A 25,274-nucleotide genomic window follows, 5' to 3' on the forward strand; every position below is an offset into this window, starting at 1 on the left:
CTAAAGCAAGTAGGCACATTGTAAATACCAATATATGATCTTTACCCATTAGAGCTCTTTAGGTGTTTATTCAGATGTATTAGCAATCAGATGTTACATTATTTTTCAGACTTTTATTCTTCTGGTGTAAGGGGTTTTTTTGTTCAACTGAATGAAATAACAATCATTTTTTGGAGTTCATTTTGAAGAGTGGGAGATATTTTGAAGACAATTTTGAACAAAAAGCGTTGGAGGATAAGTCTTTTGGAAGGATTCATTTTAGTTTCAAAACACGGTGCCTCAAAGCATGAATTGCAACTGCCTGTAACGACAAAACTGCAGGTTTTCTGCTCAAGTATTTTTAAGAACAAATCGAGAATCCTTTCCCACAAAAGGGAAGTTGACAGAGCAGAAATTATCGTTGAATCAGAATGGTAGGGGTTGGAAGGGACCTTTAGAGATCACCCAGTCCAACCCCCCTGCAGAAGCAGGGTCACCTAGATCAGGTCACACAGGAACATGTCCAGGCGGGTCTTGAAGCCCTCCAAGGAAGGAGCCTCACAACCCCTCTGGGCAGCCTGGGCCAGGGCTCTGTCACCCTCACAGTGAAAGAGCTTTTTCTTATGTTTAAGTGGAACTTTTTGTGTTCCAGCTTCATCCCATCACCCCTTGTCCTGTTGCTTGCTACTATAGAAAAGAGGGATGTCCCAACCTCCTGACACCCACCCTTTAGATGTTTGTAAATGTTAATGAGATCCCCCCTCAGTCTCCTCTTCTCCAGACTGAACAGCCCCAGTTCCCACAGCCTTTCCTCATATGAAACATGTTCCATTCCCCTGAAAAATTATCTCTACAGCTGAATGTTCAGTCAGTCTTGTGATAGTAGTAGAATACTTTCATTTCTGTTGTGGTCAGTCTTTTACTACTGGGAGCCCAACACCACATCACTTCCAGAGCTTTCTAGTTACGTTCTTCATGATTTTTAAACGCCGTTCCTTTGAAAACTGAGCCTTCTGTCTACAAAGTTTTTTCAGATATATAAATTGGCATTTCTTACACTGCTGTCTTCTATTGTCCAATATTCTCCATTTCTATTTCAACTGTTATTTGAGAACAGCCTTGCAGTCGATTTCTTTTATATCTTGAAATAACTTAAAGTTTCATCGATATCTATCCATTATCTGAATGTAACAAACTACTCTGAACAGTTAAAACAGGATGGTAGAATTTCTAGCTTATCTGAGTAGCCTGTGGCTTGATTCTCATTTACATTTATATTTAAAGCTATGCTATGCTGCTGTTTCAAATAAGAACTCAGGCCATTTACATTATGTGTGAATTCCATAGGCAGGGAATAGAAAATATATTTTAAATTAAATGGCTCTATTATTCCCTGAATGGGCTTTTTCTCCTTGTTTCTATTAGCAGCCACCTCCTAAACATTGTAGTAAATTTTATAGACCGTGCTTTTAGCAATAACAGCTTGTAGTTATAATCAGTTATAAGAATAAAATCCTTTTCCTACTGATTTATGAGTTGGTTTCATTTGGCTTTTTCAAGTGTTTGGGTTTACATCATTTGTCAAGTTTCTTCTGATGTTTTACTGTACAGTCTTGATGAAAGGATAAATGTGTTGACTTCTCCCCTTAGATTTTATTCAGCTTTTCAAAGGATCTTGGTGTCACAGTTCTCTTCAGCCCTTGTAAGGTGCACCACTGGTATTTCTCAGCCTTCACCCAGTCTTCCACACTCCTCCATGGTTCATATCGTGGTACCGTGACAGAAACCTGCATCTGGTGTCAATGTTTCAAGATGTTGCTGGGAGTATCTGGTTTCTTGTCACACCCTTAACATTCCACTGAGCCCCAGCTTCTTGCTTTTCTTTTTGCTATCAGAATTTTGGTCCTGTGCTGGTTCTGCAGGTTAGTACAGCAGGCTGTAAAAGGAGACTTTCATAAGCTCACACCCCTCCCACTCAATGATTAACCCATGAGGTGTGCTTGTTGGCTGCAACCTGCCACAATGGTGATACATGCTTCCCCTGCTTAAGGATGTGACAAAACCATTTTGCCTAGAACCATTAAGCTTGCTCTTATATGAAATGTTTATTCTTACAAAAATATAGTGTCTATGTTACATCTTTTTGTTATCTTTCATAGTGGATGTGTTAAGTTTTGGTCCATGTTTATATCACTTGAGGCCTGGATCTGAGGAACAGAGATGAAAGTGTCACCCATTGTCTTGATCTTGTGCTTGGAGTCAGGCCTGACATTAAAAGCAATACACACCAAAGCATCTATGAACTTGCTTCAAAGTCTCTTGTTACTATGGAGCTGATTTTGAGACTCAACATTTTCCAGAGGACACTAGGTGTTTTCTTTGTTTTTACAAGTAAATTAAGGGCGAAGAGGGGGAAGCTTTAGTTTAGATGTCTCTAACTGAAGCAAATCCACACAAGGTTTGCTCTTTTGTCCTGCAGTGGGGTCGATTCCCACTCCTGGAAATGTTTTTGATAAATTTGTACTTGGAAAGAGAAATAGCAAGTCTATTGAGGCAGGGGGACAAGCAGGAGTGTGCTTGACTTCACGGGGCAGGCAGAAGTACGGGTCCTGCTCCAATACACCGTTCTAGGGTAGGAAAGCTGAGAAGCAATACTGAGTTTTCAAAAGACATTTAAATTCACAGAATTTGTCAGTAATTATTCTATCAGTTGCCTGAGTGAGCCTGAGTCCTTTTCCCACAGTCACAGTGGTTTCTAACATGTAATTTGCTTGGGAAAAGACTGTTTTGGATAACTGTTTTACCAGTGTTCAGTGCACACATCATCACATAGAGGGAAAAAAACAAGAAAGACAAAAATTCCTTTTTATCTCAGCCTCTTGAATACAAAATTCTGTAAATGCACTTTTGAAAGCAAATCTTCATAGCTTCTTGCTGTTACTTTGTTTTTCTCACTGCAGTTTAAAGCTTACTGATTTTGTCAAACCCTGAACAGGGGGTGTCAGCCAACAAGGCTCTTTTTATATACTTACTTTTTTGCTTGTTTGTTTGTTTAAGAGCATCACTGCCCGTGTCAGCAGAGTTCTTGGAAAGAGGGGTTTTTTTAGTTATGTTGTGCTCCCTCTGGTGACTCTGCAGCAACAGAACACAAAGCAGTACGGGTCCCACAGTACAGAGTGGTTGTCAGATTTAGTTATTTTAATGTCTGAAATGGACTATGTCCAAGAGCTTCGAGTCATTGTTTGAAATAGAAGAAACAAATCACATGCTTTGGTTTATCCAAACGAAATTACCTTTATTTTATGCAAATACATTCTATTAAATAAAGTCTGTTATAATGACAGATACTATGAATGAAAAATCTGTCATTTTCATGAAGAACATATCTCCTAATGGCTTAAACTAAGCTAAAAGCTTCATTGTACTGAGACATAATCAGGAATGTTAAGAATTTGTAGAGTTGTACCATCTCTACTGAAGAAGATTCCCATTTTAATGATAGCATAGAGAAGAGGGGGCAAAAACCATTATCATACTCATACAGAAAACATTATCATACTAGACAAGTGGAGAACTGAGACAGAAGTTTAAATAGTAGCACTTTTACTCTTTTTCCCTAGAAAAAATTGAATGCATGAAGATGATGCAATTTTCTGTAAATAACCAGAAGAATAATGAACTGGACAAAGTGATTGCCATTTTCCCCAAGTCTCACTAGAACTGATGACCACCTCCACCCTTCAGAGACATCAGTTAATCACTCTTTGAGCACAGGGTATCACCAGGGCCTATGCCTCACATTTAGGACCTGAAAGCAGCACTGATAAAAATGTTGCCCTGAACTCCTTGTCCATTGCCACATCGAATTTCTGTGTCAGAGGCAATGAAAGAACTGAGTTATTGAAAGGAGTAATTGTTTCATTGCAACACTGTCTTTTCTCTTCTTATAGTCCTTTTGCAGCATTTTCTTCTAAAAGGTCAATGGAAGCCTTTAATTCAGTGAACGTGTCTTTTAGGGTAGATGTTTTTTTGCAAGGCATACATAAAACATTTTATTGTTCTCTTAAGCAGGTAAATAAACTAAATATATAGGGATATCAAGCTGACTCTTCACCATCTGTATTTTTTATTAAAAGCCTGGAATAGCTGTGTGATCTCAACCATCTTATGTATGATGTTATTTCAGAGACGTTCTGAGCTTGCTTTAATTAAATCAACCAGCAAAAATCACGTTAAGTTCTTCAGCACTGCATCTGCGTTTACTTGACAAACTCTGACACATTTATACATGAGATGAAATGCAAACTATTGCATGAAATGTGACTTAATTAAAAGGAAACAAAGAAGAAAACCCCCAAATGAAATATTTACATCCTATTTTTATATTTGTCCATATTTATAGCTGTCTATGGAGCACAATTATACCGTTGCTTTGATTTTAGTAATGTTTCAAAGCTGAGAGGGCTTGACTATTTTTCCTTCTGATTTTCTGTGCCTTGTATGAGGTTAGGATGTTCTGGTTGCTTCATTAAATACCTCTAGGGTCATATTTTGGTAGTTTTGTCTGGAAAGAGCGTGTCTAGAATGTAGCACAACAGGCCTATCAGGTTAACTGAGCACAGATAGTGTTTATGGTAAAGAGTAGCTTGTGATCCAAGATGTTTTTCATACCATGGTAATCTCTTATGTTCTATTCTATGTTTTCCTAATACAAAAGATGCACTGAATAACTTTCTTCAGAATCAATTCGATTTGCAATTGCTACTGAATGGAGTAGCTTAATGATTATGATTGTTCTCACAATCAGCACCAGATAAACTAACAGTCACTGTGGCTGACAGTTAATACAGACACATACCAGATGAGTTCATGTCTTCTTTTGCTTCCTCATAGATAATAGTTAGCAATTGGCTACATAAGATTATATTAAACGGAGTTAGTAACAATTAGTTTCATATCTCAGCATTTAATGTTATCACAACAGCATTCTCTCTTTCACTTCTGGTCTTTTTGATGATTAAGTGGTAAAGCACATTCATCTGACTTTATGTGAATAACATCTCTGCTATTATTCTCAGAGGTCTTTGGCTGGCTGGGGGTGATTTTTGCACACTGAAATCTTTTTAGCTAACGTTAGTTATGTTTTTATTACCTGGATATCACACAAGCATGTGTGAGTTAGTTTTATGAAAGAGTCCTGACGTAGCCTGTTGTTTGGATTTATGCTTTGGATGGTTTGGTGTGTTTTGGGTTTGTTTTTTTTAAAGCCATAAGAAGACAGCAGTTAATTTTATTTTTAATCAAGTAAAATTACATGCAAAATAGAAATATTTGTAAACTAATGAGCACAGGAACAGTTTTCACATTTTAGTTTCCAATAATGTAAGAAGAAAACTAGCTCATTAAAGGTTTTCTTCATTCTAGTATATATAATAGAAATTAAAATGGAACAGCAAAATTCATCTTGTTTCCAGTGTAACAGCAAATGTTATTAAATTGAACAGGATGTCCATAATTCAGCTATGATTTAGCAGTCATATGTGAAGATTTGAACTCTGAAACTGTAATCAAATGCTTTGATTTTTACATCCAAAACCTGAGCAAACCTGAAAATCAGAATGGTTTATAAATCTTAGTAATGTGGGATCATTGATGCCCAACTGCAAAAAAAAAAGGCTATAATATGTATCTTGTATTCAGAGATAGAGAAAGGAAGCAGAAAACAGCTGCTTGTGATTGATTTGACCTTAGATATTCGTGCAGTACAGAATCTGTTACACTGACATCTTCAAGATTCCTTTAGCAACTTTGAATTTACTGTCACCTTTGAAAAATAGCCCATTGATTGGTATGTCTGTATATCAGATCACATTGCTGCTGCTGTGGGGTTTGTTTAATCCAATTCAGTCAGAAGTATGTGCATAATGAGAGAAGGTAAAATATTTTAGACATTTTGTTGTCATTAAATACAGTAAGAAAAAATTCCTTTACCAGCACTTTGGGCAAATGTCATAGGAAGTAGTAGAAATGTAGTCCCTGCAGCTGGGAAAACATAAGATTTGCTTTACTTTATACAGCAATGAGGAAAGCCAAGATTAGGTAGAAACCACACGCTCTCCATTTCTCCTCATGTAGACACACAAGCATAGAAACGTCCATCTTGCCCTGTCTTGTGCTGCTGCTGTTGGAGAACGTTACATCCCTCAGTAGAGATGTATTTTCCTTTACTGTGAGGTCTGAGAGGCAAAATGTTTCTCAGCTGTGGTTGGATTAAATGTTCTATGCTCATGAGCCCCTCTAGGTTAATGCTAGATGGAGAGTTGAAATTAAAATCCATATAAATTGTACAGAGTTAAGGCCTTGTCAGTTTAGACTTGCAATACAGCCAAAGCTAACTGTCTTCAATGGAAGAAAAGCAGTTAAGAATGTATATGCAAACCTTTTTGGATGTACAGTAAACTCTAGCCACTTAAGGCCTTTTACCACTCCAGAGCTTTTTGTTTTAACAGATTACTTCAGATTTACACACTTTTGTGTATGTTTAGTATCACTGCTAGGTACCTCTGTGGACATCTGAGACAAAATTATAGTATAGACAATATAATGATTTTTCAGGACTAGAAGTAGCCTCTTTTTGTGTGGTGGAAACGATTGAGCAAAGCCTTTTGAATTGCCTGAAGATCAGAAGAACTGATATTGCTAGTCATGGGATGTTAACCTCTGGAAGGGGTGGAGTTCTTTGGCTTTTGCTCAAAGAATTGTAAATGGCTGCTGATTCTAGATTTTATTACCTTGGAGCAGAAATATGAGTAGCATAAAATGGAATTACTTTGTGACCCATAGTAGCTGATAGGTGCACCCACAGTTGCCTGTTAATCTCTTCAGTGTAATCTTGGCATTTTTATTTCCTCTATTCCCAGAACACAGAATGTGTGTGATGTGAAGTGATGCACAGGAAAAAAAATAACAAAGAACAATTAGCAAGGAAAAACCAGCATGCCTGAAACACAGTCACTCATACACATAAGTGATTATTAACAGATTACTTTTGGTAGTTATTTTTATTTTACTCCTTCTAAAACTCAATAAAAACCTAAAACTTCGTAGTTCTAGGCTCAAAACACTTTAATAGTGACACTGCTCTGGCATTATTGGTAGAGTTTGCTAAGACTAAGTTCTCTCTGCTAACTGTGAAAACAGAAAATTCCCAGTAAGGTATTTTTCTATCCCCTTAGGAATTTATGCCTAGCAAGGCAGACCACTGGATTTACGTGCTTATCGGAGTCTTTCTAAGCTATAGCATATCTGTACACAGTGACTTTCATGCACACACTGGTGTTATAGTGATTCTGGAGTTTGAAGGAATTAATCATGTTATACATAACCAAATTCTCCAAAGCACCACGGTCATTCCCTGTGTTATGAAGTGAAATATAGACTAGCTTTCACTTGCTGTTTAGCTCGTGGTGGTTTGCAACCTGAAACCTTTTAAATTAAAAATACAACGTGATGACACCTAGATGTTGGGAATATTTCTTACAGAGGTTTTATGGGTGATGCAGTAAAACTATTGAATTGTAACATCTGCTTTTCATATAGTACAAAACTTAGACCAGTGGCAAGTAATTAAGTGTATCTCTAGTCAATGAATGGCTTAAGCTTGCATGCACTTGCCTTTAAGCAAGTAGTCATGCCGCTTCAAGCAGCTTCTCTAGTGTAGGGGAGGAGTCTGTTCAAGGGCAGCTGTCGGGATGAATGCTTCTGCCTTCTCATAACATGTTTTCCTGTAGTTGTTTCTTGGATCTATGGTAACCTCATAGGTACACCCGCGTGTATCAAGTCCTATGAACTCCTCAGGATGAACTTGGGCTTTAACCAGAACCACGGCTGCAGACATTTGTTTTCCTCACCCTTGAGGCAGCTTTCCAGATAGGAAGTGGACATAACTCTCAATGTTTAAATTTTAGATGTGTTGGTCTTTTGGTTTTTTAAAGATGTGTGTGGTTCATTACATAAGTGTACCCTTGAGAAGAAATCTATTCTATTTTATTGCTTTATTTGGAAATCTCTTTTAAAGAGAGACAGTTCCTAGTGTTGATGGCCAGGGATTTACAGAAAAATTGGCTGTTTGGTAGATATTATATAACACCAAGGTACTCTGACAACCTATAATGGACTTTCATCAGATAATTTTCACTTGTGGGAGTTAGATGCTGTTATTTACTCATAGGCAGATCTTACTTTCATAAAGAATAACATGAGTGTGTGTATCTCGTCCAATGGCTGAGCCTTTGGGAAGGTGGGTGGCTGACTGACTATTAGGCTAACCTAGCCAACAGTTCCCTCTTAAACACCATTCACTTCACAGGACTCTGTCAGTCATGTAGTAAGAGGAGTGTCAATACAAAGGAGCTATAGGTTTCCCTTTTGTTCTACTAAGGGCCACTTGTACGTCATGCAGCATGGGATACAGTAGCATCTCTTTTGTTCCCACTGCATTGAGAATTTCCTATCTGAAATGTAATAATAAGAAAGATATCTTACAACCTTTGTTGTCAATATTCAAGGTAGAAGAAATAAAGTATTGTGCTGCAAGTCCTAGGAGTTGGAAGAATGATGGTGACTTTCTGAGCAAATATCAAGAGAACTGTAACCATTTCCAGCCATTAATACCTAAGCACTTTGGCACAGTTGATGGGGAGGACAATCACTATTTTAGTTACCTGTAGGCCTGTCAAAACAAAAGATGATCTCAAAATTATAGAGCAAGGCTGTTGTACTATATTCATTTTGCACCAACAGCTTTGGCAGTGTGACAGTGGTTTTGGTTCAACGGAGATCAAATCAAAGTTCCTGTTATCTAGAGGTTAAAGGCAGCTTACTTGATTGGGTTTAAAGTCCAAATTAAACAAGCAAAGTGACAAAGTTATTTTAGTTCCATAACATCTATTTTTAGATTAGAATGTTCTTTTTATAAATCATGGAAAATTAAAGACAGACCCTAGTTATAAAAGAGTAAGTGCTTTACACTTGCTGTTACTTACAAACTTTTTCCCAGTTGAAATACACCTAAATAAAGGATTTTGAGTCAACTGTAAAAAGTGGACTCAGAAAAACATTTTAATCTCAATCTAAATTCACATAATTTTCTGAGAGTTTTGCAGATTAAAGGTTTTTGTTTGTTTACTACTTTCAAGATCTGCATAAGTACATATGGAATTGGGAAAGTCATAAATTAAATTTCCTTGAGCCTTGGATTTAAGACTCTGGGATTACCTTTTGACATACTTGAATGACTAATGATTTCAGATATTTATAGTTATTTCTAGGGAAAACACCACTATTTAACACCAACTACTTTTCTTAGATAGATAGTTAAGTAACACCTTAAGATTTTCATGCACTTGTAAAAAATGATTTCAATTTGTAAACCTGCAAAATTAATTGTGGAAGAATTCCAGTTCTATTCCCATGCATGCTATTAAGAGATGCAAATAAAGTCATTGTTATATGTCTGTGGAAAAAAAACCAAAGTGAACTATTTTGCCAGTCATGGTGGTTTAATTTGGTTGGGTTTTTTTAGTGACTTTCTAAAGCACATAAGCATTCCATAAAATATGCTATTCAATTGCAATTGTATTTCATTTTGTCATTCATTGTTATTTAGATGGCTATTTTTCCCCATATATAGTTCTGTCTGTTATTCATTTAATTGAACTGCTGTGGTGTTAGCCCACTAGTTGTGTCTGCTGCCTTTTGAGGTACAGATTGGACCAGTTCCACCTAGCAGTATAACTATGACAGCCGTTCTGTCCTAAGGCCTGAGCCGTGGGTGCAAGCTCTTATGACATGAGGCACTAGAGCCTTCATAAGAGGAACCTCAAAGCTGGGTTAACTGCCAAGTGTTGGCCATGCAATGTTAATCTATAATGCATGATATGGTGACAAATTCAAGCCACATGAGAGATGGGACCTAATCGTTCCCCAAAAACCTGAGCCTGGTTGTGGCTTTGCATGTCAGCCCTTGGGACGGGAGATAATTGGACCCCGGCTTGGGTCCAAGGTCTTTGCAGAGACAACTAGCTTCTTTTAAAGTGTCTGTTTCTTTTTCTGCTTTCAGGGATTACAATGGTTGACACAGAAATGCCGTTTTGGCCCATTAATTTTGGAATTAACCCAGTGGATCTGTCTGCGATGGATGATCATACACATTCCTTTGACATAAAGCCATTTACCACTGTTGATTTTTCAAGCATTTCCTCACCACACTACGAAGATATTCCTCTTGCAAGAACTGATCAGACAAGCATTGATTACAAATATGACATCAAGCTCCAGGATTGCCAAAGTATGCTTTTAGTATTTCCTTCATGTTCACGTTTGCTTTATTCCCTCAAAAGTGTACTATCGACAAAAGGATGTAGAAACACTCAGATGCCTAAATGCCAATGTCCTGTGTCCACAACATATTCTTGCAGGGCAGATAGAAAAGATAGAATACATATCACAGACCTTCAACCTTCCCGAGCAGCAGCTGGAGATTAGGCAAGGTATCATGAAGAATCTAAAATGATGTTAATTTCTTTTTGTTAGACACATAAATCCCACGATTTACTTCTGAAACTTCCAGCCTTCTATTTGTTTCTTATATGTGTAAATTGTCCTTTGAAGCCCCATGCACACAATGCAGAATGAACATGCTGGATGTTGTAAAATGCCCCAGCATATGTAGCATATTGATTATTAGCATGTGTAGCTTTTAAATTCCATACCAATGCAACAGAAATATTGGCTACATTTGAGTCATGTTGCTGATACAACTGTTGTCAGTGTTCCTAATACAGGCATAACCTTGGAGCCTCATGGGCTAGAAATTATTTATATACTTATGAACAAGTCTGTTGTTTTGCCAGTCACACCTTCTTTTAAGAAAAGAAGTCACCTATTCTGAAATAAGTTGTTACTGCATTCCTGATGGAAGTAGGAACATGAGGTTGCTGTGCTTGGAACTTTTAAAAAGTCCCATGTAGCTAACTTAGCTCTGGTGTCATTTTTGTTTGCAGTAATCTGTACAGGATTTTTTTTCAGGCAATTCTTGCTGGGAAAATTGTGACATATCATTTTGGTTTCACAGTGAAGCAGGTGCTGTGTACCTCTGGGTTACTTAGGGAAGAAAATAACAGATATTTTTCCAGATTCTATTTGATTTTTCAGTTGTTTAATTAGAAATGGCCATAGCACTTTAACAACAAGCTAGGGAGTGCAGTAGAGTTTAATTAGGGGAAATCCTCTTTGTCTTTACTTAGATAATTCTCCACTTTTCTTCTTCCTGGTTTAAATAGGCAAGAAAACTTTTTAGTTTGTGTAGTACAGCCAGTTTGGACAAGGAAAACATCACCTTGTTGTAATATTATATCTCTTACATCACCCCTGAGATATGATTTGATATAATGTTATAGTTTCAAATATCACAGCTTTCTTCTATGACCAGCAAGGGTTTTTATCATGATACCATATTTGGTTGGTTGACCTTGTTCAATATTACAGTAAGTTGCTTCCTTAACTAGAAACATTCAGAAGAGAAAATTAATCTCTAAACTTCATCCAAAGGTGAACAGTATTTCCCAGAAGGGAGATAAGTGTCTTTAAATATCTAATATTATGCTATCCAAATATGTATTATCCAATAATCTGTTATTCAATATACAGGTTTAGTAGCTACTTAAACATTTTTTTAGCCTAGATTGGAAACTCCAGTCCATCTCATTGCAGTATTTCTGAACACCTTAAAATAAGACAACCAGATTAGATACTGAGAAAAGGCCTTTCAAGTATGAAGTCTCCATGTGTACATTTTTTATATCTCTTATCTTCAAGCCATTCCACACCACAGAGTTGAAAACCGAATCTGTAATACACTTTCTGCATCAGAATCTGCCTCTTGAAGGGTTTTCAGACTACATACTGGCAGTGAAATAGCTAGGTACAGCTTCCATCCCCATATAGGCCTGGTTTGCTATTCGTTTTGTGCATAAAGCAGACCTATGGATCTCTCTGTGTTGACTGTGGCTGCTTGCGATTATTCCTTACCACTTCTCCCATGTATTTAATTATACTTGGAGTTCAACCTTTAAATCTTCTCTATATACAGGTGCCATCAAAATGGAGCCTCCTTCCCCACCCTATTTTTCAGAAAAGGTTCAGTTGTACAATAAACCTCACGAGGAGTCTTCCAACTCCCTCATGGCTATTGAGTGCCGTGTGTGTGGAGACAAGGCCTCTGGGTTTCACTACGGCGTGCATGCGTGTGAGGGTTGCAAGGTAAGCTCTCACCAATGTATTTGTTCTGGAAAAAGATTTGATACTACTTTAACCTGAATAATCACTTGGTAAGATCAAAGATCTGTGGGGTTTTTTTAAAGAACAGGTTTAGGTCATCAAGTAAATTGTTCCCCATACACTGTGTGTACTTCATGACTTAATAAATGGAAGCTTTTACTCTTTTAGTTTGTTACTGATCTCCTTGATTTTTTGGTACATTTCTTCTGCTTTTGACAATGATGCAATTGTATTTCATCCTTGCTGTCTTGGAGGTTGCTTGCAGACTCTAAAAAGGCAGCAAAAGCAGGCTGATGCCCAACCCAAGAGCTCAATTTAAAATTCATACTCTGTTATTCTGATTGATTAGAATTTCTCTACCCAGTTTACACATTTCTAGGTGACTACAGAAAAGTATAATGATATTAAAGAATGTGACTTTGTGCTTTAAAACTCCATCAAGTTTTACATGTTTGTCTTTTTAATATAATGGACAGAATTTGTCCTTTGTAACATGAAGGACAAATGAACAGAATAAACAGTTTCCTATTCTACAAAAAATCAAAAAGACATGTCAGTGAAATAAGTTAATAATTCACTGAGATCCAATAAAATATTTCACAGTTTAACATGAAATTCCCATCTTCTCTATTTTCAATATCTCAAGGAAAATAACTGATAGTAATGATCCAACACAGAGCTTAAGTAAAGTTGGTAGCACTGAATTAGGAAGACATATAAAGCAATACATATGCTGTTAATTGCTTCAATTGCAATAAATCCTGTAAATAAGACTTTATGCTTTTGTTGTTATTATTTGCTATAAGAAAAAATGTTACAAAGAGCAAATAACAAATTTTTATAAACTTTATTAATTATGAGTGATCTGAGAAACCATCTTTAAACTGTAAAAAGGCAGAACTGTGAATTTCCATAACGATTTCACTGTGAGGGTTTTCACTGTGAGGTGAGGGAGCCCTGCCCCAGGCTGCCCAGAGGGGTTGTGGAGGCTCCTTCCTTGGAGGTCTTCAAGACCCACCTGGACACGTTCCTGTGTGACCTGATCTAGGTGACGCTGCTTCTGCAGGGGGGTTGGACTGGATGATCTCCAAAGGTCCCTTCCAATCCCTACCATTCTGTGATTCTATTATTTCTCTCTTTATAAAACTTTCTAAGGCTTTTGTGCAATCATTCCCACGTGCTTGGCATCAAGCTTTTGGATTTCTTATATGCCAATCTACTTTGCAAACGTGTAATAGCCCAAAGAATGGAGATAAACTAGAAAATAAAGCAACTTAGATAATGGAATCCTGAAATAAATGTTGCAAAATTGTTTCAGCAACGTGCAAAGCTAAAGAAATAAAATAGGTAAAAGAATATAAATTCTCTTTAAGTACTTAGACTCAAAAAGGAAAATAAATATTGGAAATGGAATAACAAAATGCTAAGCTGGGAGACAAAATTGAAACAAATAGATAACCCATGACCTTTTTTATTTGCTTGAGATGAAATTGCTGTTGGCAGAATGATTTATGGTGATGTATTAATAGAATTCTGCATTGATAGTGAACTTCAAAATCTGAACATTTCTCATTCATTTTATAACAAACTGTCCTGTGAGCAGTGGAACAGATGAAGATTCCTTTGGCACAGTGTTCCTCACACTCAGCTCATCTATAGAGCTCCCCAACTTACTGGCCTTTAAACTCCATTGATTCCCATACGCTGCCCCAGCTATTTGAGACTTTTACCCCTTTATCTAACCAGGTTGGAAATGACTAATAAGATCAGGAGTGCAACGATAAGTGGGCAGCGTGGTTCCATGAGCCCTACTTCCACAAGAAATGTGTCTAAATGAAAAGTTAGGTTTGGTGTGTATACAGAAAGGTACTTTGTATTTATACAGAAGTGAGACAATGACACTGACAGCTTCTTGCATCCTTTTACACCTTTTTTTTCTGTTTACTCCAGGGCTTTTTCCGAAGAACAATCAGATTAAAGCTGGTTTACGACAGGTGTGATCTGAATTGCCGCATCCATAAGAAAAGCAGGAATAAATGTCAATACTGCAGGTTTCAGAAGTGCCTCGCTGTTGGAATGTCCCATAATGGTAAGTGTGCACAGCAGTGTTTAAAGCAGCAATGTTTCATCTGAAAAATAACATGAAATATTCTTACTTAACATGCTGCTTCAACACCTAGAGTCTTGACTAGTCTTAACTGCCTAGTCTTCACACTAGGCAGTTCAGAAATCTGTATCAGAGAGATTGGATCTCAGTTAGAGATCTGAACTGATCAATATAATATGTTACATAACATTTGAGTTTGGTTTAACCTCCATCGTTCTTGCTCCTTAGCCTTTTGGTTGTTCTTCCTGCAAATATTCCTAGTGTAACTGTTATTTTTCAGTTCATCATCTTCTTTTCTGTCAAGGCTCTTTTGCGTACTGTAGCTCAATGTTCCTTTTCTGTGAATGGAAAGCTTAAGTATGAAAAATGGACTAGAGAGATATCAAAAGTTTGTGAATGGCACAACTTGAATTTGAAACACAGACCACTTACTGAATACTGCTCGAATCATGAATTAATACTGCCTCATCCTAGAACACAACATACTGAAAATGAATGGGTCACACCCTGAATTGGTTTAAAAAAACCTGTCCTCCTCCTCCCTAGGATCCCCACCTCTGGGCATAGATTGCAATGTGTGGTAAGTAGGAGTGTAGTGTTTCTTAACATGCTTGTTCAGCTGTTGGCCTCTCATCCTATAGTGTGTATAGCTGTGATCCCTGTGTGTATGCACTGTTTGACCTCTCCACCATCCAGAGATGGATATCCCCTCTCATCCATGAACTGTAGAGCAGAGTTTCTATTTTTATTATCCTATAGTTTAGTATGTTATAGTTTATTTCTTGTGTGACCTGCTCTAGCTAAACCTGCTTCAGCAGGGGTGTTGGACTAGATGATCTCTAAAGGTCCCTTCCAACTCCTACCATTCTGTGATTCTGTGACAGTCTTAGATAGAAAAGGTGTTTGCAGTTGTGTATGGTTCTGTGCTTGCCTTCTCCACAGTAGGTAAGCAGATAGTGTTAAGCATAGCATGATACTGCTCTCTTATAGAATTGGGAAGGAAGTCCTGCAGAACTTTAAAATTAACATATCAGTTCATGTGGAAATACTTACAAATATTTGGACAGAAAGACATATCAAGATTTTTTGCTGCCTTGCTTTGGCAAAGTTGAGTGAAAACAGGAATTAAATGTCATAACATAGAGACTTATGTAATTCTAAGGGTAAAGAATTGCAAACATGACTGGGAAAATAATTTCTCTGTGGTTTTTTTAGAACTTTCATTATTTTCAATTTAAAAAAATGAGTGTACTGTCCCCAAGAGGAAAGCTTAACTGTGGTTTGTGAAGTTAATACATGCAGTGAATAGAAATTGCTATGGGAAATGTCTGGCTAATAGAAAATACGGTTTTCAAGTTCCTGGGATGCAACAGTAACACTTAAAAATAAACCTAATTTTGAAATGCTACTGTGGGTATTTTTATAGCAATTCATGGAGTTTTATTATTATTATTATTATTTTCAAGGTGCATGCCAAATTCTCTGATAACCTAGCAACATGAATTCTCTCAGAACCCAGCAGCATGGCTTCCAGTTAGGTCAATGGGAACCACGTGCAGTTCTATCAAGAAGGGGAAGGTCAAGACCATCTCTCTGGCTTACTAACAGAAAGCACACAAGAAGTATTTTTGAATTTAACATTTCACCTGCAGTTTTTCCCTGTTCAGCCACAGCAGGGTGCATGGGAGTCAGGGGGAGGCATAGAAAGGAGAGGGGAAAGGCAAATCCGTTCGTCCAAGGATTGAAGGAACTCCATCATTTGCTCTCAGCATGAGTTTGCCTAACAGGGAGTTAGTAGTGTTTGTATTCAAGTATTGGCTTCTACATTTGCCTTTTTTGCCCATTCTGGTTACATTGCATTGCCTGAAACAACACCCTCTTTCCTCCATCATTTATAAACAAACAAATTTATTACAAAAGAAGCACACTTTGCCTGTGAAGACACAGGGCTAGATAAAGAAGCAGGCAGAAATGCAACACTGGATGTTGTCAATGGCACTGAGACTCACTTTGGTGTTACATCTACAGATGAAAGTTCATCCGTTTGAGTAGCGAAATTATCTGAATTTTAAATGCTTGGAATCAGAAAGTGGATTATTTGTGCCTGAGAGTTCCAATCTGTGACTGTCCTTGCATAAATAGGTTATTGGACAATGAATGGGGCACTTACAAAGCCAGGGGATGCAAGGAGACCCTTAGCAGCTACAGCCACATTTTTTCACGTATAAATGCTACATACCACTTGGCTGAAGGTTAAAAAAGACAGTGGTGTTCTCATGCTTTCAATATTGTTTTCCTTTCCTCTCTAACCACAGTGCTGCTCTGTGTTTAACCCTGAGTTGCTCAGATTGCATTCTGCAGAAGCTTGGTTCTTTTATTCAGAAATGTCATTCATTTTTTCTCTTCTGCTAAAAGTACTCTTTCTATAACATCAGCATAGACCCATTCTATAATAGGTAGATGAGCACACATGGCAGTATGTCTTTATTGTCCATTCTGGAAGCAGTGAATTACTCAATCTAGGGACATGCCTCCAGTAAATTCAGGCAGGTATCCACCTTGGCTTTATCTTGTGTTTTCTAACACTAAGAAGCTGTGTTTCTAGCTCATTTATGTTCAAATATAATCTAGACAGTTAGAAGAGTAGAGTGCTATACAGAGTAGTTTATAACCACTTGTAGTGACTTCTCCAAGCCATAAAATGTGGCATAAGGCTAAATATTCCATTTTTCCCCAGGAAGGCAAAGGCTATAAACTAGCATGTAGTGTCCCACTGTATTCACTATTGGTTTTATATCACAGATGTTTGGAGAGTACCTAAATGCGAGGAAAAGAAATAATTGCCCAAGGAGAAAGAGAGATCATGTGCTCCAGCTGCAGGCATGTGCCCAAACTTGCACAGCCCTCTATAACTGTGAAACAAATTGCCATCTGAGGCCCTCTCACCCTTGCATGAGCAGCAAGCCATATTTCCAGACCTCCTATACCAGCTCTCTGGCTTGTCCCTACCCTTCTTGCCCCTATAAATCCTGACTTGATCTATTTCACAGGCTCCTGGGAGGTAAGGAAGCTGAACCTTTTGTGAGAGTAGATGGAGGAGAGAGAAGAGAGAGAAGCAAGAAGGATAAATGGTCCAGGGAAACAGAAGATGAGGCCAGGGAAATGGAAAAGGGAGATCATGCCATCCATTCTTTAAATTTTCCTCAGCCACCAGAAGTGCTGTGAACTCTTATCCACCCTGTGAACTCTCCTTTTTCTACCTTAACCTCTGTAATTATCACCAATCCCTCCTACTTCTCCTCTTATCCAAAATCCCACTTTCCAAATTCCTTCTGTAAGTCTCCTGGTGCTTGACCTCTTCCTAACTTTAGTCTCAGTCCCCTGGAAATGACAGTGACTTCTCCAAAAGGAAACTACTAGGATAGAACCATAAAGTTAAATTTTGCCCCAAATTTTGCCTGCAGTGCTAATAAACATCAAACAGAATCTGCTGCAACTAATATAGTATTTTTAAACATATTCCAAACATCAAATAAACCCCCTCTATTGTTACCCCATCAATCTGCAAGATAGAAATGTTTCACAACTCCCTAACTTTGTGTTGTTAACAAATTGTTGTATTTAAACTGTATTTTTGGGTCCTGATTGACTTACGTTCAGGAAACTTTATTCTCATGTTCATTAATTACATTAGAAATCTTCCAAGACAATTGTATGAAGTAGAGATTGTGTTTAAAAGTGGATCATGAAAGATCCACTGCTGTTAATCCATCGTGAAATCCCACATTTAGAAAGGGACACGTGTTTAAATGATAGACTCCTCGTAAGTGTAAAGATGCAGAACAAATTTTACCCCAAGTACAGTTTTCACACACTAAGCACCAGAAAATATTACGAGATTGCTGAGGGATTTCATTATTGCCCAATTATTGGATGTGAAAGTCTGATATTGTGACGGCAGGTGCACCCCAAGGATTTATATCGTACAGAAAGCAGCAAGATCTGGGCTCCTCAGCTCCAGAGGGACAGGGAACTGCTGGAGAGAGTCCAGTGCAGGGACACCAAGATGACCAGGGGAATAGAACATCTTCATATTAGGAAAGACTGCAGGACCTGGGGCTGTTCAGTCTGGAGAAGACTGAGGGGAGATCTTATTAACATTTATAAACATCTAAAGGTTGGGACATCCCTCTTTTCTATAGTAGCTAGCAACAGAACAAGGGGTGATGGGATGAAGCTGGGAGCTTAAACATAAAGAAAAAACTATGTCAGTGTTTGAGTGAGGGAGCCCTGGCCCAGGCTGCCCAGAGGGGTTGTGGAGGCTCCTTCCTTGGAGGGCTTCAAGACCCACCTGGACATGTTCCTGTGTGACCTGATCTAGGTGACCCTGCTTCTGCAGGGGGGTTGGACTGGATGATCTCTAGGGGTCCCTTCCATCGCCCACCATGATTCTATGATTCTATGAAGATCTCATTTCCATCCTTAGCAAAGGTAGGTCATGTCTTTAGAAGACTTGTTCCTCTCTGCTAAATGCAACCTTTGCTAATGTGCTAAGTGCTGCTGATCAGATAGATCAGTGATCTGTGATCTGTTAGCTGCCAATCCCTCTCAAATGGGCTCTTGAACCAGCAAAGGATGGTTTAGGCTCCTAAGAGATAACTGCCATACAGCTTTGGTTTGAATCAGCTGGTGCATGCTTTGATCACAATGGGCATTTGGGGCTGATTTGACATCAACGTAATGGCTTTTTGTGCTATGAGTAAGATTTGGTTTTATATCTAACTCCATTCCTAGTGCAGCATTCAAGAGTAAACTTAATGCTTGTAACCTGTTTTTCAATATCACACCATATGTACTCATTTTCTTTCAAAGTAATCTGGGCATTTTTGCTCTCAGAAGGAGGGGAGTGATGTTCCCTTGAAAACTATTGTTAGCAGCTGATTAAGAATACTTTGTGTTTCCCATCAGAGAGGAAAAAAAACACAAATGCCATGGTATATATGATCCAAAACAGGTATCAGTTGGCAAATATTCAAGATTTCCCACCTGAAAAAATTATCAGCAAGGAATTTTACAGGGAAAAACAATGAATATCTCAATTTGTACCTATTGAAGTAGGTTTCCTTTCGTGATTATTTTTATTCAGCCATGTTAATTCTGAGAATACCTAAGAAAATATGAAACCTACAGCATGCATCATTCAGAGACTGCATTTGCTGAAAGAGAAATGTAGTGGGGTCATAAAAATAAACAATCTTGTTTCTACAGCCATGAAATAGGAGAACTAATCAATAAATACATGACAAATGGTTTGGGGTTTTTTCTGGCACCGTTTTTTGTATATTTATCTTTGAAAAATGTGGGGGTTTTGACCATCAGCACAGTGCAAGCAAACTCATAAAGGGAAAAGTATCAGGTTCTTTTCAAAATAAGCATCCTTAGTACAATAATTCATATGTGTGATCTTAACAGCACTTTTACTTTATCCAGGGAAGATACTAAGCCCTGGACAAAATATTTATGATATTTCTATTTACTCCTAAGGCCAAGATGCAAACGCTGTAGAGAGGGTACTTCATGAGTTAGAGAGGAACAGAGATGGGCAGAGGGGAACTTCATGAGGTTCAACAAGGGCAAATGCAGAGTCCTGCACCTGGGGAGGAACAACCCCCTGCACCAGGACAGGCTGGGGGTGACCTGCTGGAGAACAGCTCCAGGAGAGGGACCCAGCAGTGCTGATTGACAGCAAACTAACCATGAGCAGCAATGTGCTTCCATGGGCAAGAAGTCAATGGCATCCTGGGGGGCATCAAGAAGAGTGTGGGCAGCAGGTGGAGGGAGGTTCTTCTCCCTCTCTGCTCTGCCCTGCTGAGGTCTCATCTAGAGTCCTGTGTCCAGTTCTGGGCTCCTCAGCTCTAAAGGGACAGGGAACTGCTGGAGAGAGGCCAGTGCAGGGACACCAAGATGATCGGGGGACTGGAGCATCTTCCTTCTGAGGAAAGGCTGCAGGACCTGGGGCTGTTTAGTCTGGAGAAGAGGAGACTGAGGGGGGATCTCAATACAAGTATTTAAAAGGGGCATGTCAGGAGGATGGAGGAACACTTTTTTTGTGTGTGTCCTGTGACAGGACAAGGGCTGATGGACAAAAGCTGGAACACAAAAAGTTCCACTTAAACAAAATCTTTTTCCCTGTTTCAGTGAGGGAGCCCTGGCCCAGGCTGCCCAGGGAGGGTGTGGAGGCTCCTTCTCTGGAGGTTTCCAAACCCACCTGGACACGTTCCTGTGTGACCTGATCTAGGTGGGACCTGCTTTGGCAGGGAGGTTGGACTAGATGAGGTCCCTTCCAACCCCTACCATTCTGTGATTTTGTCTAAATGCTGTTTACTGAAATGTCACATGATAAACCAGTGTTGATCTTGATGGCTTGTTTGAAATACTCTCAGTACCCATATGAGTAAATAGCAAGTAGATAGTTGGAAATGTAGGAGGTGTACAGCTGCCTTAGGCTGATATTAAGCAACTATGGGATAGTATGACTAGGTACAACCATTCCTTGCTCTTTCAATACTCCATGCACATAGAATTACCAGGAAGAATTCAACCTGTTCTGGCTTTTTTATTCCCTGCACAATCTTCTTTCTCATTCCCATTCTTTTATTAACATTTTACAGCAACTTGGCTGCATTAAGTTCTGTTGAACTATGTAGGAATTTTTTCCTGCAAGGCATGTGAGTATTTTGTTTCTAAACAAATGAAGAATCTCAGATCCATATGGTGATTTGCCCAAAACAATCCAAGACTGAAAGGTGATTCCTACCCTAAGCCAACAGAATTTTCATATCCTAAAGATTCTTTACATTTTATTTAGATTGGAGGTAGAATCAGTGGTTTTCATCAGCTCTGTCAGGTGAACTGACAATAGGTTTGCATTTCCAGGCAATATATTGTAATCCTACTGTTTGGCCACACAGATTATTTCCTCTTTGAAATGTGTTTGTTTACATTTCTTGAAAGCACTTTAGCTGTTTTGCCTGTATTATTGGAGAAAATGATCTTTTCCTTGCTTGACTAAGTACAGCTCTAACAAAGGTGACACAAAAAGCTACTCAAATATGCTTTTTAAGGTTCAACTATTAGCTATAGTAATTGCTTGTCATCTTCTTCAGCCATCAGGTTTGGGCGAATGCCACAAGCGGAGAAGGAGAAGCTCTTGGCAGAGATTTCCAGCGACATCGACCAGTTAAACCCCGAATCTGCTGATCTACGAGCACTTGCCAAGCATTTGTATGACTCATACATAAAGTCCTTCCCTCTGACCAAAGCCAAGGCGAGGGCGATCTTGACAGGAAAGACGACAGACAAATCTGTTAGTTCCCTCTCGGGTTTCTTTCTCTTTCTTTGGAGTAAATGATTTACCACATTGACAACACATCTCTTTCTTAAAAAAAAACAAAACAAAACAAAACCCACAATTTTGCTGTTGGCAGTTACATATTTCAAGCTGTGCCTGAAACACAGGAAATGTTTTTAGATAGGATAAGTAAACATTATTTGACAAAGCTCCAAGTTCACCTAATAGAATACTTGAAACCAGTACAAGAATTTGAAGGTCACCGTAACCTTTTTGTATTCTCCCATCCCCTCTTCCCGTTTTCCTTCTCCTTCACCAAAGGTTATCTTCCACACTATCTGTTTAAGGTGGCTATGTAGCTGTCAGGAATTGGATTCTACTCTGTTCAAGCATCCTTATCATAGCAGATTATCAGTACTAGCTGTACTCTAAGGAATATTCCTTTTTGTAAGTGTCAAATGATTCCCAGCACCAGCACCACAGCTAACTTTAACTCTGCTGCTTGTTCTTGCGCTGTTCTGATGACTTCCTGCATTTACATGGGTTATCTTGGATCAGATCAGTATCCTGTGTTGGTGCAATTTGAATTTGAGGAGAATGCACAACAAAATCTATGAAAAGTAAGGAATACATGCAGTTGTGGATTCCTAAGACAGGAAAGCAACTGGACATATTTTAGGCTTGCTCTCTTTAAAGGCAGTTAATAACTTAAACGGTGCCCCTCATTTTGTTGTGCTCCTCACATTGTAGACTCTTACAATTTGACTAACTTTTCATCAAGGACTGTTTGAGGCTTGAAGTAGCATAGTTTATTTCTGCAGAAAGTTGATAGGCTAAGTCCACTTGAGGGTCATTGCTTTTCCCAAATCTTGCAGCAGTTCCCTGTATCAGAAGCATAGGTTACTGGGAAGGAATTAACATAGCGATTTTGGGGTTTAAAATGGAATAGAATGGGGGGGGTGTAATTGTATATCTTGTTTACTCCTCTTCATCCTAAAAATGTCACGGGGCCTACACCTTTTTTTCTGCATCTACTCCCTGTGCCCACAGTGGAAGGTGGCAGAAGTGTGGGCAGGGTTACCCCACGGTGCTCTCAGCCTCAGTTTTTCCAGACATGTGTTTAGAAATCTGTTTCCAAGGTCTCAAGTGCATCCACAAACCCCACTTTTGTTCTCTAAGGTTCTAGGAAGTTGTGATAGAAATCAAATGGTGTATGGTTTGCTGCTCTGCTAAGCTGGGTACTTAAACTTGGGGCCTTATGCAACTTGGTCAAGGCTGAAAGTCACACTCACGCCATAGTCATGTAGTAAATACATACTGATGTTCTCCTGCTTTATTGGAAGCTTTAGAGCTTTGTCACAATAGACATGGCATTTGCTTCCCTTTGCTGAAAATTTTCAAGCATTTTAATTAAACAAAAACCCAAACACTGGGAGAATGACAACATTTCATGGTTACTACTTATATGTTGTTTGCACTGTAATGGGCTTTGTGCTCTGGAACATCAACTGTCTACTATGAGCACAGTGTAATTGCATGTTGGTTTTAATTGCTATATATATCATGTGCATTAACTGGAAAATATTAGATGTGTGAAGTGAGTGCATCAAAACTAAAACTAATAACCTCCTCTTCTGGGAGGTACAGTGCTCATTTGACATGAGATCCCACTCACAAAGTTCATCTGAATCTTTATGTTAAACTTTTTTTTTTAGCTGATTTGAACTTGTTCTTGATTTTCTTTGTCTAATGTTCATAGGCCAGTGGCATAGTATAGTTTTTTAAGCACATGAACATCAGTTTAGATGACTTTTTGTTGTACTTGCTGCTCCCACTTAAGATTTTCTAGAAAGAAAAGAGTAGAATGGCCTACTGTTACTAAAGCATGTATTTTAAAAGCCTTCCCTACAGTCTTGTAATTCCACTATTTCACACATGAGTGCATATACAGATGTACAGAAATATAGAAAATGGTTTTTCTGCTGTCAAAAGAGCATTACATCTTGAAAAATATCTTGTCCTCCTGGCTTTTCTCAGTGTGGTGTGTTTATTTTTTCAGTTCCACGCTGAAATGCTAGTGCAAGTGAAAAACCAGTGTCATACCTCACACTGTTTAACTGAATCTCATGCTCTGGAGCTATGTTTGCCTGTGATCACTGTGAAAGTGGCAGCACTAGTTTCATTGGTCTTGTAAGCAGAGGAATGTTCATTTAACTAAACCATTTTGAAAGCTGAAATTCTCTTGTATGGATACTATTATTTCAGGTCAGAGCTAGATCTTTGTTTTCCAAGCAGCTGTATCAATTAAAGACAAAACTGTGAGCTGCCATCCCTCCCTCTCTTTCTAGTGAAAGCAGATTGGAGCTTTCTGCTCAACTTGGCCTGAAACAGATAACCAAACACTTTCCCAGTCTCCATCTGCAGAGCTGTGGGAGATGGGAGGAGCAGCTCCTGGTTACTGGTGGATAGTGAGAAGCATCAGTGGGCAATATCCCCTTCACAAGGCACCACCAGCATCTGGAGGAAATGTTAAAGATTCCATAATAATTTAGCAGTGAATAGACTTCAAAACTAATTTAATGCAATAGGACTGGAATTTAGGAGTTTCCAGAAGCTGATTCTGTGGGAGAGGACCACTGACTACATATAGGAAGGCTTGGGTTGGTTTTGAATCTGTACTACAGCATATAGTGAATATAAAACCATCTGAATAAGGGTCTTAAATTAAGAAAGGCATTTCTCTAGTCCAATTGTTGCTGTATAATTCGTTGGATTTCAGTTAATTGGTCAAATATGCTAACAAACCTACTAATATTAGTAGATACTTGTTCAGTGCAGCAAATAACTATTTAGTCATTCAGCTTCTAAGGAAAAGATTCTTCAGATAAGCTCAAGAAATCCTCACTTAACCACTTCTTTAAAACCAGGAGCTTCTTAGGCATAATCTGAAACAGATTGTTTCCAGATTCTAACAAAAGTTTTCCTGGCACTACTTTTTCTAATCTCCTTTCAAAATTGATTTATTCCAGTTGAGTTTCTTTCACAGTCAGCCTCATTCTTGTGTTCTGAGTTGGGCTGCTGTAGTTGTATCATGTTACTTGTGTTTCCTTTCCCATTGACAAGTTGTTTAAGTACATACAAAATTGGTTCTTTTTAAAGGAATTAACAGCAAAAGGTTGAATATATCAGTTAGTGCCATAAATTTCAAATTACTTGCACTGTTTTCTAGAAGGGTAGAACTTGAAAAGAAGTATGTAGTGTATGAATAGACTGTCTTCTCACCAAAAAGTAGCTGTATGATCAGAAGTGGTAACACCTCACTGTGCACTTATTTGGCTCGGTTTTGTAGAAGCCTTTAAAATTCAGGTAAAAAGATTAAAGTTCTAATCTTTTCTTTGTCAGTATTCCAACTTTCAAATGATGATATTAGAGAACTCCTGTCAAATGAAACAAGGCAAAAACTAAACAAAACAAGGGCAGAAATCATGGATATTTTCA

At 38.4% G+C, this 25,274-nt stretch overlaps 1 protein-coding gene across 2 annotated transcripts in view; it reads left to right on the top strand.

Moving 5' to 3' along the window:
- The window catches only part of PPARG (peroxisome proliferator activated receptor gamma), a 56,709-nt gene that overhangs the window by 23,059 nt on the left and 8,376 nt on the right, over positions 1–25,274 (top strand). For both annotated transcript variants that reach the window (XM_062008179.1, XM_062008180.1), the window contains exons 2-5: positions 10,100–10,327; positions 12,131–12,300; positions 14,269–14,407; positions 21,592–21,791. In XM_062008179.1, the coding sequence (XP_061864163.1) occupies positions 10,108–10,327; positions 12,131–12,300; positions 14,269–14,407; positions 21,592–21,791 (729 nt within the window). In that variant the 5' untranslated portion in view covers positions 10,100–10,107. The remainder of the gene's footprint in view (positions 1–10,099; positions 10,328–12,130; positions 12,301–14,268; positions 14,408–21,591; positions 21,792–25,274) is intronic.

This window comes from Colius striatus, chromosome 15 (genome assembly GCF_028858725.1).
Source record: "Colius striatus isolate bColStr4 chromosome 15, bColStr4.1.hap1, whole genome shotgun sequence".
Taxonomy (NCBI): Eukaryota; Metazoa; Chordata; class Aves; order Coliiformes; family Coliidae; genus Colius; species Colius striatus.